Here is a 13,801-nt window from a genome sequence, read left to right on the forward strand (position 1 = left end):
TCATTATGTGTAGGAAAAAAACAGTATACATAGGGTTTGGTACTATCTGCTGTTCCAGGTATCCAACTGGGCATCTTGCAATGTATCCCCCATGGATAAGGGGGACTTCTGACTTAGACGACCTTCCCAGGGACAGTGAGGTAGCCGTTCATTTGGGAAATATTCACAGCAAGTCTACTGAGGACTAAACTCTGATTTTTTATCTTGCCCAAATTCCTATCTAAGGGGAGTGGGGAGTCATGCCCTACAAATCCAGTTCTCATCAGATGGGTTTTATTTAACTCTATATATCATGACTTACTTTCCAACCTGACTCTGGCATAACATTATGAGACAAGGAAGAAAAACAAAGTATTTTACCCCAAAAACATGTTTCTTTGCCATTATTTTGAAATGGCCCTGCAAAGCTGTCCTTCATGGGGGAGAATTTACATCTGTAAAGACTCTTTATTAACATAGCTAGATCTTTTTCTTCCAGACCCTCCCAATCTTAAAGCGATTAAGAGTCTAGAACCTTTTAAAGATACGAATAGGAAATATTTTTCTATTGTCTCTAAGGGCAGCCACTATAAGATTTCAAAAGAACCTTGGTCTTCACAATCTTTTATCTTAACCTGAACATTCCCTTTCTGTGGATCCCAGGTCTTTAGACAAACTCAACCAATTGTCAACCAGAAAATATTTTAATTCACCTGTAGCCTGGAAATACCCCCCTACCATCCCCCACCCCCTTTGAGTTGTCCCGTCTTTCTGGACCAAACCAATTATTTCTTAAATGTATTTGATTGATGTTTCATGCCTCTCTAAAATGTATAAAATCAAGCTGTGCCCCATCCACCTTGGGCACATGTTCTCTGGACCTCCTGAGGGCTGTGTCACGGGCCATGGTCACTCATATTTGGCTCAGAATAAATCTCTTCAAATATTTTACAGAGTTTGACTCTTTGCTTCGACACTACCATCTGCAAGTTCTTGTGCTAGCTGCTGTGGGAAAGATGTAGCTGAGTCAGACATGATCCCTGCCCTCAAGGAGCTTGTGACACCACAGTAAGGACAAGTCTATTTTGGTGAGTTCGTGGAGACAGGAGACAGAACAAGCATGGCAGTGGCTGCCCTTTGCTTCCGTGGTGCTGAGCAGCAGCAGGGGCAGCTGTGAGCAGGCAGCTGGTCTTGGCAGGAAGCAGAGCACCACCCAAAGACTGGAGTGAGGAAATAAGGCTGCCTTTACAATTTGGCAAATGACTGGCCTTGGGAATGTGAGTAGAGAGAGAGTAGCAAATTAAGATTATCTCACCTGAGAAGATTCAGAAGTTTCCTCTGCATTTTGTGAATAAGCAGTGTGGGCCTGCCTTCCTTCCTTCCTTCCTTCCTTCCTTCCTTCCTTCCTTCCTTCCTTCCTTTATTCCCTCCCTCCCTTCCTCCTTCCTTCCCTCCCTCCCTCCCTCCCTCCTTCCTTCCTTCCTTCCTTCCTTCCTTCCTTCCTTCCTTCCTTCCTTCCTTCCTTCCTTCCTGTGAATAAGTAGTGTGGGGCTTGCTTGCTTGCTTTCTTTGAGTAAGTAGTGTGGGCTTTCTTTCTTTCCTTCTTTCTCTTTCTCTCTCTCCCTCCTCCCTCCCTACTTCATTCCCTCCATCCATCCCTCCCTCCTTCTCTCCCTCCTTCTCTCCCTCCTTCCCTCCCTCCTTCCCTCCCTCCTTCCCTCCCTCCTTCCATCCCTCCTTCCATCCCTCCCTCCTTCCATCCCTCCCTCCTTCCATCCCTCCCTCCTTCCATCCCTCCCTCCTTCCCTCCCTCCTTCCTTCCCTCCCTCCTTCCATCCCTCCTTCCCTCCCTCCTTCCATCCCTCCTTCCATCCCTCCCTCCTTCCTTCCCTCCCTCCTTCCATCCCTCCCTCCTTCCCTCTCTCCATCCATCCCTCCCTCCTTCCCTCTCTCCATCCCTCCCTCCTTCCTTCCTTCCCTCTTTCCCTCTTTCCCTCCTTCCTTCCTTCCCTTTCTCCCTCCTTCCTTCCCTCTCTCCCTCCTTCCCTCTCTCCCTCCTTCCCTCCTTACCTTCCTCCTCCCTTCCCTCCTTCCTTCCTTTCCTCCTTTCTTTTCTTTTCTTCCTTTTCTCTTCTTCTGTCTCTTTCTCTCTCCCTCTCCCTCCTTCCCTCCCCTCCCTCCTTCCCTCCCCCTCCCTCCTTCCCTCCCCCTCTCTCCCTCTCCCTTCCCTCCCCCTCTCTCCCTTCCCTTCCCCTCTCCCTTCCCTCCCCCCTTCCCCTCCCCTCCCCCCTCCTCCCCCTCCCCTCCCCCTCTCCTCCCCCCTCCCTTCCCCCCTCCCCTTCCCCTTTCTTTTCCTCCCCTTCCCCTTTCCTCTTTCCTTCCTTTCTTTTCTCTCCTCTCTCTTTCTCTTTCTCTCTCTCTCTCTTTCTTTTCCTCTTTAATCTCTTTTCTCTTTTCTTCTTTAATCTCTTTTCTCTTCCACTCCAGGCCATGTGAAGTGCATCCAGGAGGGCTGTCTAGAGCAAGGGTGAACTTTGAGTGCAGAGAGGATGTGGAGCTCTAAGGAGGAACCTACAGGCTGTCCCTGTCTTTCAGCAAATTGCATCCAGTCTGAGCTTCACTTTGCAACCCTGATTAGAAACCAGTTTGATCACACTGGGTCTTTCAACCGTTTGTCTGTGGCTAGAGGTCATAACTTCATCTTTGTTAAGAGCCCACTACCTAGAACATTTTTTTAATGTTAGAGCTCAAAACACCCTACTTCCCCTCTCCCCATCTTTAGTGCCTTCAGTCTTTTTCAAACTCTAGCTCCAGCCTAATAAGTTACACATTAACTGGGTTTTCCTATTTATCTATCCTCTCGCATTACTTCTCTGAGTCAGAGCCTCTTCTCTCTAAGTCACTGGAACTGCCCTTGCTACTTGTGACCTGCCCTTTACTCAGCAGTTTTTCTGGGAAGCCCTGGGATTCTGCTAATACCTATCACTGTAGGTGCTGAAGGGAAACAGATGAAGAACATGACCTTAAGGAGCTTCCTGTCAATGAGAAGACCAAGCTGATGCCTGGCAAAGGTAAATGCCACCATAACAAATAAGTAAAAGTGTGCATTAGCTAATTTGTAAATTCAGCTTAAGATGAATCCTGCTTCTTGGGCCCTTCTCTGACGCTGGTGTTGGGACTGTAGGATTCCTTGAGCCTCCATCAAGGTTAACGTCAAATCCCACTGGCTTCTCTCAGCACCACCTTGATGACCCTAGCTTAGTTTCTCTGTTTCCCATGACTGGAACTCTTAGACCTTTCCACAAACATACAAGGATTTATAATTCAAAGCTCAAGGGATGAAGTTGAAGCTTTTGGCCCATAGGAAGCCTGAACTAGTGATTAGGAGAAAAAGATTTAGGAGTCTGAGTGGGAAGAATTAGCTATTTCAAAGACAGCATTATAGTAGTAGTCATTGTCGGAAAACTCAGGACTGGGTTGGACTTACTTATATTATGTTGCTTTATATTTTGGTTGCTGAGGGAGGTGAAGGTCATCCTTTCAGTTCTTGGGATGTCTAAATAGCTTCATGACTCCTGGGCTGTTGGATAAATTTGCTTTCAGCATCATCTGGCTGTACCTTTTGTCTTTAGCCAGGGGTAAAAGGAACCCTGTGAAAAGCATCATACCCCAGGTTTAAGTTTTTGCCTTGAAATGTGCCTGGGATCCCAGGCAGTCTGGGACTGCGCCCTTTCTCCCTCTTGCCAAGTGTCCTGTATGTTCTTGAAGGCTAGCATGGAATTAAGGTGAGGAAGCTGCTGGCCATCTTTCTGAATGCTTGCCTGATCTCTGCAGGTTGCCTCACCCCCGATCTTCCTGTGCCCTTCGGCAGCCATTCTGTCCCCTCTCCTGTACCTCCCTGGGGTCAGTTGCAGCTCATCCCTGGTCTTGTTCTCCCTGAGGTACTGAGGGTGACAACTTAAAATAGAGTCTCTCCATAGAACACAGAGATGGAGGGCAATTCTTAGTCCTTTCCCTCACTACATCATAAACATTAACACTTCTGCTTGGTCCAGAGCTCAGGAATGCTACTTGTAACCACCTTGAGTTATTTTGTCAGTAAAATAGGTCTTTGTGGGCTAGCACTGGATCTATTTCATGATAACCTTCATTGAGGGGCTGTAAGTACCAGGCTATATTTGCCTGGTCCTTCATATGTATCTTGTTTAATCTTCTCAATAGTAGTATAAAACAAATATTAGCATTAGCTTCTATTATGCAAAAGAAGTCACTAAAATACAGACTGATGAATGAATTTGCTGCAGATCATTCAGCTTGAAGGCGGTAGAGCCAGGATTCAGACCTAGCTTTTTTGGGCTGAGTCCCACGCTGGGCTTTATTACTAGGTACTTGGCGTTACTATAATGTAGACCATCTCAACAAAATAGAGCCACGATTTCTTAATGTGTTATTAACAAATACTTAACACATAACAAACTTACTTTGGTTACCTTAAAAATAAAATATTTGGCTGGGCATGGTGGCTCATGCCTGTAATCCTAGCATTTTGGGAGGCTGAGGCGGGGAGATTGCTTGAGCTCCTGAGTTCAAGACCAGCCAGAGAAACAGCAAACTCCATCTCTACAATAAATAAATAAATAAAAATAAAAATAAATTAGCTGAGTGTAATCTCAGCTACTCAGGAGGCTGAGGTAGGAGGATCGCTTGAGCCCAGGAGGCAGAGGTTACAGTGAGCTGAGATGGCGCCACTGCACTCCAGTCTGGGCTGTACAGCCAGACCTTGTCTCAAATGACAACAAAAAAAATATTCAGGCCCAGCACAGTGGCTCACACTTTTAATCCCAGCACTTTGGAAGCCCAAGAGCTTGAGACCAGCCTGGGCAACACAGTGAAACCCCATCTCTACAAAAAAAATACAAATAAAAATTAGTTGGGCATGGTGGCTTGTGCCTGTAGTCCCAGCTACTTGGGAGGCTAAGGTGGAAGGATGGCTTGAACCCAGGAGTTCGAGGCTGCAGTGAGCTATGATCTGCCACTGCACTCCAGCCTGGGTGACAGCAAGACCCTGTCTCTGAAAAACACATACACAAACAAAAGCCCTCAAGTATTCAAAGTGTTTTCTCTTACTGAGGGACTCTATAATGCAGTTTTTATGGGAATGAAGGTGAGACTTGAGGGGGGCACCAAAGAAAAGTAAGATATGAATAAAGTGGAGGAGTTTTTCTAGATGAGAATACTGAAGCAAGTGCTTATCCCATAATCATTCTTGTCCCAGAGATTTTATACTCAACAATGGAAAGTCACTGAGAATCCCAGTACTGCAGAAAACAGCCCGTGGAGCAGGGCCCACGTAGGGGTGCATATGACCCTGTTTCCAGAAAGGGGTCCTGATCCAGACCCCAACAGAGGGTTCTTGGATCTTGCACAAGGAAGAATTCAGGGCGAGTCCGTAAAGTGAAAGCAAGTTCATTAAGAAAGTAAAGGAATAAGAGAATAGCTACTCCATAGACATAGCAGCCCTGAGGGGACTACTGGTTGCCCATTTTAATGGTTATTTCTTGATGATAGGCTAAACAAGGGGTGGGTTATTCATGCCTCCCCCTTTTAGATCAAATAGGGTATCTTCCTGTTGTTGCCATGGTATTTGTAAATTGTCATGGCACTGGTGGGAGTGTAGCAGTGAGGAGGACAGGAGGTCACTCTCGTCACCATCTTGGTTTTGGTGGGTTTTAGATGGCTTCTTTACTACAATCTGTTTTATCAGCAAGATTGTTATGACCTGTATCTTGGGCCTATCTCCTCTATCTCATCCTGTGATTTAGAATGCCTTAACCATCTGGGAATGCAGCCCAGTAGGTCTCAGCCTCATTTTACCCAGCCCTTATTCAAGATGGAGTTGCTCTGGTTCAAGCACCTCTGACAACCCTACATGACTTTCTTGTCTTTGCTGTAGCTTCATCTAAGTCAGAGGCCGGTGGGCAGAGGACCAAAAAATAAAATACCTAAATTCTCTGCGCTGAAAATCTTGGAGGTGTGTGCATGTAAACAATTCGTGCACCAAGAAGGCAACTCTGACTCATCTCCATTATTGCCTCATTATCTTCAGGAGAAATCCACCCTTCTCAACTCTACTTTGTAATGCTGGAGGTTATTCATGCCTCTTGTAAACCACGTTTCTGCTTAAACTCTGCCAATAAAGGGCACTGGAGGGAGACAGCCGGCTGGAGGAGGGACTTCCTGTTTGCTTCCTATCTGCTTCCTGCTTCTGTGAGCGTCACCATGTCAACGCCTATTTATGTCTCAGTGGCTGTTCCTTTGTGTAGCTGCACTAAATTCAGTTTACAGTAGCTATCAGCAGAGATATCATTTGCCTCCCGAGAGGTCTGGATCTCAGCCCAGAGGGCCCTCCTGTGAGCTCAGAGACCTCAGCATTTGTTGAGTGGTCCCCACTCTTCAGAGCCATGAGTTTCAGCTTCTTTGGTGTCTCTCCACCCAAAATTTCAATTTAATAATTTTCAGTTCCTCCCTTAATTCCCTCAATCTAGGAGTGGTAGCTGCGTCCAACAATTGCTAGTGCCTTAATAGTGCCTCCTTCCCCAACACTTTATATCTTAACTTTATACCTAGTTGAGTTCTTTATATTAAATTTGCCCTGTTCAGGCTGGGCGTGGTGGCTCACTCCTGTAATCCCAGCACTTTGGGAGGCCGAGGTGGGAGGATCACTTGAGCCCAGGAATTTGAGATGAGCATGGGCAACATAGCAAGACCTCATCTCTACTAAAAAAAAAAAAAAAAAAAAAAATATCTCCGCATGGTGGTGTGTGCCTGTGGTCCCAGCTACTCAGGATGCTGGGGCAGGAGGATGGCTTGAGCCCAGGAGGTCAAGGCTGCATTGAGCCGTAATCACACCATTGCGCTCCAGCCTGGGCGACAGAGCCAGACACATTGTAAAAACAACAAAAAACTTGCTCTGTTCAGATATTTGGTTAGGAGTGTTGCTTTTTAGGTGGAGCAGTTGGGGGCCGGGTTGGGGAGAGGCTAACAATGTCAGCAGCTTTGAAGAAGGCATTTTGTAATCTATACCATGGCCAAAACCACCCCATGGGGCTCTCACTGAAGTCCAACAGCCCATAGTGTAATCCATTCCTTAGACTGCCAACAGCTCTAGACTCATAGACATTAGTGAGGGAGCTCTACAAACTGGAACCCTTTGGGTATTTCTACAACTTACAGATTATTAATAATCGTGCAAAGACAGGCAAATGGATGTTTTCTGGTGGGATGCCAGGAGGGAGCAGTTGCATTTGAAGAATGAACTATGGATTTCATTGATTTGCTTTTTTTAAAGAAAAGTAAAATAACAAAAGAAAAATCCTTGAAGAGTATTTTTATTCCCACCTCTTGTAATGTTCAGGGAACATGAGTGACATTTGGACCCCCGACCAAAAGAAGGGAGGGGCATATCTCTCTGTTTCTATGGTTCCTCGTTGAGGGAAAAAGGCTTTCAAGTTCTTGCGTGAGCACTGACAGGCTTTTATGAATAGTTCGTGACACAGGTACAAACTGGGCTGTTCTGGCTGAAATATCTGCTTGCCTTCTCGGATATTGCCAGCATTCTTTCCTGCCTCACTGACCTCCCTGAATGACTTGGGCTTGAGAATGTTTCTGCATGATTTCTCTGAGCTTGCTGTCTTACCTGAGAGCAGGAAGTCAAAAGGAGAGTGATGGAGCCACCTGCTGCCCTCTACTTTGCAGATATTAAAGAGGAGACTGAAACTGTTCCTTGGACATCTTATGAGTGTCAGAAAATACCTTTTGGAGGGTTAGAAGATCAGGGGACATGGTCGTTCACATTTGCTGCCACGGAACACCGCCAGTCTTCACTTGGAAACAGAATCATGCCTTGTGAAGAGATCATCCCTAAGCAGGAGAGAAGCTACTAAAGGTGAGAATTTTCTTCATTTTTCATTTTCCTTCCTCTTAGATTCCCATAAAAGCTATTACTAAAGAGAATACATTCTTGTGTTTAGGAAGAGCTACAACAAGGGAAAATAATCATCGCTTGAAGGATGTGGCACATTTTGTCCCTCTCCTTTTAGGGATTATTTTCTATAATATCTGGTTTTCTTTACTGATATTCAGTACCCTTTATTGTATTTATTTTTTCTTTTTTTTTTTTCCATATTCATCTTAGGATTTCAATGTACAATGTTTTTTCTTTTCTTTATTTTTCTTTTGTTTTCTTTTGTTTTCTTTTCTTTTTTTTTAAAGGGGCTTCCTGGTCTTCATCGGACAGTGAAATTTGTTTGGGAGTCCAAACAAAATATAAAAGAGCTATAATACTTCCTGTATTGTATTTCAAAGGTAGCTGTGGTTTGTTGGAACAAGCATTAGGCTTGTAGACAAAAACACTGGGGGAGAAGAGAGAGTGGAGAGCAGTCCCGGATTTGCTTCTTAAAACATGTGTATTTGGCAAGTTATTTAGCTTCTGTTTTCCTATCTATAAAAGAGGCTTAATAATACATTTCAGATTGGTTGTGAAGGTTATTAAATGGGACAGTGTAAATAAATATTTCTCAAAGAAATATTTCTCACCCACAAAAGGTACTCATTAAATATTGTATATACACAGCTTGTGTGCAAGTATATTTTAAATTTGGATGGATACTCTGAATGATTTCAATGCATTTTTTGGATAATATCCAGTTATTTTTACTTCTTTAAGAAAATTTTTAAAAAAGTGTGGCTAGATGTCACACCTCACCAATGAATTATATATGGTGAAAAGCATTCTAATGCTATATAAATTGCCAAAATAGAAGCAAGAAATGTTTTAAAAGGACCTTTAGGTTTCTAGAACCGATGCCAAGAGTCTGAATTTTATGGATTTTTCTCTCCAGATCTGTCAGAAATTCCAGACCCCAGATAAGAGTTATATTCTAGGGTGGTAAGGCATGAGAAGAAGAATGAGGAATGAAGGGTGGGTGGGGACTTGCTCTTACTAATGACGCACCGTGGCAGCAGGTACTCAGTTCTTCCTTTTCTCCTGGGGTGGAGGTGTAGCCAGATCCAGACTTGAGTGTGGTCGGCTAGTTTGTAGGGTCAGATTACAGATCTCCATCAACAAACCAGATGTAAGGGGCTTCTAGGCAGGTCTTTACTAAGGATTTTTGTCCAGGTAAGAAATATTTTTTGTCATCAGTTTGGAATTGAGCTTGATGTTTCTGGGAATGATTAGTTTGTAACTGGAGGCATTTTGTTCTGTCCAAGGATTGTGTCCTCCTCCTCCTTCCCTGTGCTCGGTCTCCACCTGTCTCCCATTCTGTGACGATGGTTCAATGGAAGAGACTCTGCCAGCGGCATTACTTGTGGGCCCTGGGCTGCTATATGCTGCTGGCCACTGTGGCTCTGAAACTGTCTTTCAGGTTAAAGTGTGACTCTGACCACTTGGGTCTGGAGTCCAGGGAATCTCAAAGCCAGTACTGTAGGAATATCTTGTATAATTTCCTGAAACTGCCAGCAAAGAGGTCTATCAACTGTTCAGGGGTCACCCGAGGGGACCAAGAGGCAGTGCTTCAGGCTATTCTGAATAACCTGGAGGTCAAGAAGAAGCGAGAGCCTTTCACAGACACCCACTACCTCTCCCTCACCAGAGACTGTGAGCACTTCAAGGCTGAAAGGAAGTTCATACAGTTCCCACTGAGCAAAGAAGAGGTGGAGTTCCCTATTGCATACTCTATGGTGATTCATGAGAAGATTGAAAACTTTGAAAGGCTACTGCGAGCTGTGTATGCCCCTCAGAACATATACTGCATCCATGTGGATGAGAAGTCCCCAGAAACTTTCAAAGAGGCGGTCAAAGCAATTATTTCTTGCTTCCCAAATGTCTTCATAGCCAGTAAGCTGGTTCGGGTGGTTTATGCCTCCTGGTCCAGGGTGCAAGCTGACATCAACTGCATGGAAGACTTGCTCCAGAGCTCAGTGCCGTGGAAATACTTCCTGAATACATGTGGGACGGACTTTCCTATAAAGAGCAATGCGGAGATGGTCCAGGCTCTCAAGATGTTGAATGGGAGGAATAGCATGGAGTCAGAGGTACCTCCTAAGCACAAAGAAACCCGCTGGAAATATCACTTTGAGGTAGTGGGAGACACATTACACCTAACCAACAAGAAGAAGGATCCTCCCCCTTATAATTTAACTATGTTTACAGGGAATGCGTACATTGTGGCTTCCCGAGATTTCGTCCAACATGTTTTGAAGAACCCTAAATCCCAACAACTGATTGAATGGGTAAAAGACACTTATAGCCCTGATGAACACCTCTGGGCCACCCTTCAGCGTGCACGGTGGATGCCTGGCTCTGTTCCCAACCACCCCAAGTACGACATCTCAGACATGACTTCTATTGCCAGGCTGGTCAAGTGGCAGGGTCATGAGGGAGACATCGATAAGGGTGCTCCTTATGCTCCCTGCTCTGGAATCCACCAGCGGGCTATCTGCATTTATGGGGCTGGGGACTTGAATTGGATGCTTCACAACCATCACCTGTTGGCCAACAAGTTTGACCCAAAGGTAGATGATAATGCTCTTCAGTGCTTAGAAGAATACCTACGTTATAAGGCCATCTATGGGACTGAACTTTGAGACACACTATGAGGGCATTGCTACCTGTGGGGCACGAGCATGTACAAACATGCTCAGAACTTGCTGGGACAGTGTGGGTGGGAGACCAGGGCTTTGCAATTCGTGGCATCCTTTAGGATAAGAGGGCTGCTATTAGAGTGTGGGTAAGTAGATCTTTTGCCTTGCAAATTGCTGTCTGGGTGAATGCTGCTTGTTCTCTCACCCCTAACCCTAGTAGTTCCTCCACTAACTTTCTCACTAAGTGAGAATGAGAACTGCTGTGATAGGGAGAGTGAAGGAGGGATATGTGGTAGGGCACTTGATTTCAGTTGAATGCCTGCTGGTAGCTTTTCCATTCTGTGGAGCTGCTGTTCCTAATAATTCCAGGTTTGGTAGCGTGGAGGAGAACTTTGATGGAAAGAGAACCTTCCCTTCTGTACTGTTAACTTAAAAATAAATAGCTCCTGATTCAAAGTATTACCTCTACTTTTTGCCTAGTATGCCAGAAATAATATAAATATAAACAGATAAAGTGTGTGAGACTTTTTCTCATAACTATTCATGACATTTAAAATCCCTAGGGGCTGGCAAGAGAGTTCTCATTATTCTGAAATGGTCCTGACAGGCTGCATGAATAGCAATTTTTTTTTTGAGACAGAGTCTTGCTCTGTCACCCAGGCTGGACTGCAGTAGTGCAATCTCAGTTCACTGCAACCTCCGCCTCCCAGGTTCAAGTGATACTCCCACCTCAGCCTCCTGAGTAGCTGGGACTACAGGCATGCAGCACCATGTCTGGCTAATTTTTGTATTTTTAGTAGAGGCCGGGTTTCACCATATTCACCAGGCTGGTCTTGAACTCCTGACCTTGTGATCTGCCCGCCTCGGCCTTCCAAAATGCTGGGATTACAGGTGGGAACTACTGCACCTGGCCTACGAATAGCAAATTCTAATGAAGACAGGGGAACAGGGCTGGTTCTTCCATTGTTAAAAGCCATCCTCATTTTGTTTATATTGCCAGGTTCGTGATTTTTCTGTAAAGGAAAAGGCAGGGTGATTTAACCAGTTTGACCACCTTTCCTGTATTCTTACAGGAAAATCGCAGCACTAATTCTAATTTTGTCCACTTCACAGCCAAAGCTTAGCTAATGTTCCATAAAGGAGATAATAGCCAATCAGGTAAGGTAATGTGTAATTTATTATTCAAAGTGGAACATGTTTTTGTAGGGGGAGAGTCTGCACTATTAATAATTGTATTGAGAAATAAAAATAGGACTATTCAGTTAAACCAGGATGTCTTATTATTCCATGTTTAGGCTTCTTGAGTCAAAACTCTTTTTTTATTTTTTTGAGACAGGTTCTCACTCTGTTGCCCAGGCTGGAGTGCAGTGGCATGATCTTGGCTCACTGAAGCCTCTGCCTCCCAGGTTCAAGTGATTCTCCCCCCAAACCTTGCAAGTAGCTGGGATGACAGATGTGAGCCACCATGCCCAGCTGATTTTTGTGTATTTTTAGTAAAGATGGGGTTTCACCATGTTGGCCAGGTTGGTCTCAAACTCCTGGCCTCAAGTGATCCACCTGCCCCAGCCTCCCAAAGTGCTGGGATTACAGGTGTGAGCCACCATGCCTGGTCCCCTCTTGAGTCAAAACTCTTATTTCAGAATGCGAATGGAAGGATCGCTATCAGTGATTCTGCAGATTACACATTTCCTCGCGGGGAGACAATAAGGTATGTGTAAATACATATATGTGTGTGTATGTATACACACATACAGCACGCCACCTCCCAAGTGTTACCTAGTGAAACAGTTTCCTTTCCGAAGCTCCAGAGATGGTTGTTGGCTAAGTTATACTCTTCTGTGATGGGCAAGGGATACTATAAAAACTTAGGCAGTGCCCTTTGAATATAGTACAGCTCATCTTCTGCATACGATATGCCCTGGAAAGGTGATTTATATGCAAGTTAATTGGTGTAATCTGAAGGATGCTCCCATTAATACGTCATGATGTCATTAATATGTTTCTTCCTTTCTGATTTTTTTTTTTTTTTTTTGAGACAGAGTCTCACTCTGTCACCCAGGTTGGAGTGCAATGAATGGCGCGATCTTGGCTCATTACAACCTCCGCCTCCTGGGTCCAAGCGATTCTTCTGCCTCAGCCTCCTGAGTAACTGGGATTACAGGTGTGTGCCACCTTGCCCGGCTAATTTTTTTGTATTTTTTTAGTAGAAACAGGGTTTCACCATGTTGGTCAGGCTGGTCTGAACTCCTGACCTCAAGTGATCCACTTGCCTTGGCTTCCCAAAGTGCTGGGATTACAGGCGTGAGCTACCGCACCCAGCCCTTTCTGAGTGTTGTCATTCAATTCATCAAGTTTTCTGTCATGATCAACTTTCTCTATGCAAACCCTGTAACTCTGACAGTTATCACTGTGTCTGACACAGTGAGTTTTTTTATTTATAAGGTAGTTACTTTTGGCCAGGTGTGGTGGCTGACGCCTGTAATCCCAGCACTTTGGGAGGCCAAGGTAGGCAGATCACTTGAGGTCAGGAGTTCAAGACCAGCCTGGCCAACATGGTGAAACCCCATCTCTACTAAAAATATAAAAATTAGCCATACATGGTGGCGGGTACCTGTAATCCCAGCTACTTGGGAGGCTGAGGCAGGAGAATCGCTTGAACATGGGAGGCAGAGGTTGCAGTGAGCTGAGATCGTACCACTGCACTCCAGCCTGGGCGATAGAGCCAGACTGAGTCTCAAAAAAAAAAAAAAAAAGTTACTTTTTTTTGGTAAGGTTGTACTTCTTAGATAATGGTCATTGTCACTACCAACTTGCCTGCATTGTAATAGAGTCCTATTCACTTTGCTCCCAACCCCACTACGGAGATGACTGATGACTAGTTGTATACACAGTGGGTGTGCCCTGAGAGGTCTGTTGCCAGCAGTGGTGATCGATCACGGCCTCCCCCTGCTGGCTGATGTGATGGTCCTTGGTCCTCCTCTGAAGGAGGTAGAAGGGGCACACGGCCACCGTGGGAAGTAGGCAGAAAAGCCTCCCTGGGTGCAGATTCTCTGAGAAAAGAACTTCGGCCTCATAGTTAACTTACTCCAAAAGCTTTCATGTGAAATAATTTATAATTTTTTATATAAATAAAAAGATTAAAATGTGAACTTGTCATTTTTTTTGGGATAAGTTACTG

The 13,801-nt window shown here is 44.9% G+C and overlaps 1 protein-coding gene across 5 annotated transcripts in view; it reads left to right on the forward strand.

The window, feature by feature from the left end:
* Positions 1–12,331, forward strand: part of GCNT3 (glucosaminyl (N-acetyl) transferase 3, mucin type) — a 96,667-nt gene extending 84,336 nt beyond the window's left edge. Inside the window, exons 2-5 of one of the 5 annotated variants that reach the window (XM_054667612.2) lie at positions 934–1,067; positions 2,971–3,050; positions 7,735–7,924; positions 9,250–11,082. In XM_054667612.2, coding sequence (XP_054523587.1) covers positions 9,310–10,626 — 1,317 coding nt within the window. In that variant the 5' untranslated portion in view covers positions 934–1,067; positions 2,971–3,050; positions 7,735–7,924; positions 9,250–9,309 and the 3' untranslated portion in view covers positions 10,627–11,082. Of the gene's footprint in view, positions 1–933; positions 1,068–2,970; positions 3,051–6,233; positions 6,390–7,734; positions 7,925–9,249; positions 11,083–12,263 lie in introns of those variants that run through there. The other 4 variants (XR_010151717.1, XM_054667611.2, XM_054667614.2 and 1 more) reach the window with 4 other exon arrangements.
* Positions 12,332–13,801: the final 1,470 nt, after the last annotated feature.

This window comes from Pan troglodytes, chromosome 16 (genome assembly GCF_028858775.2).
Source record: "Pan troglodytes isolate AG18354 chromosome 16, NHGRI_mPanTro3-v2.0_pri, whole genome shotgun sequence".
NCBI lineage: Eukaryota > Metazoa > Chordata > Mammalia > Primates > Hominidae > Pan > Pan troglodytes.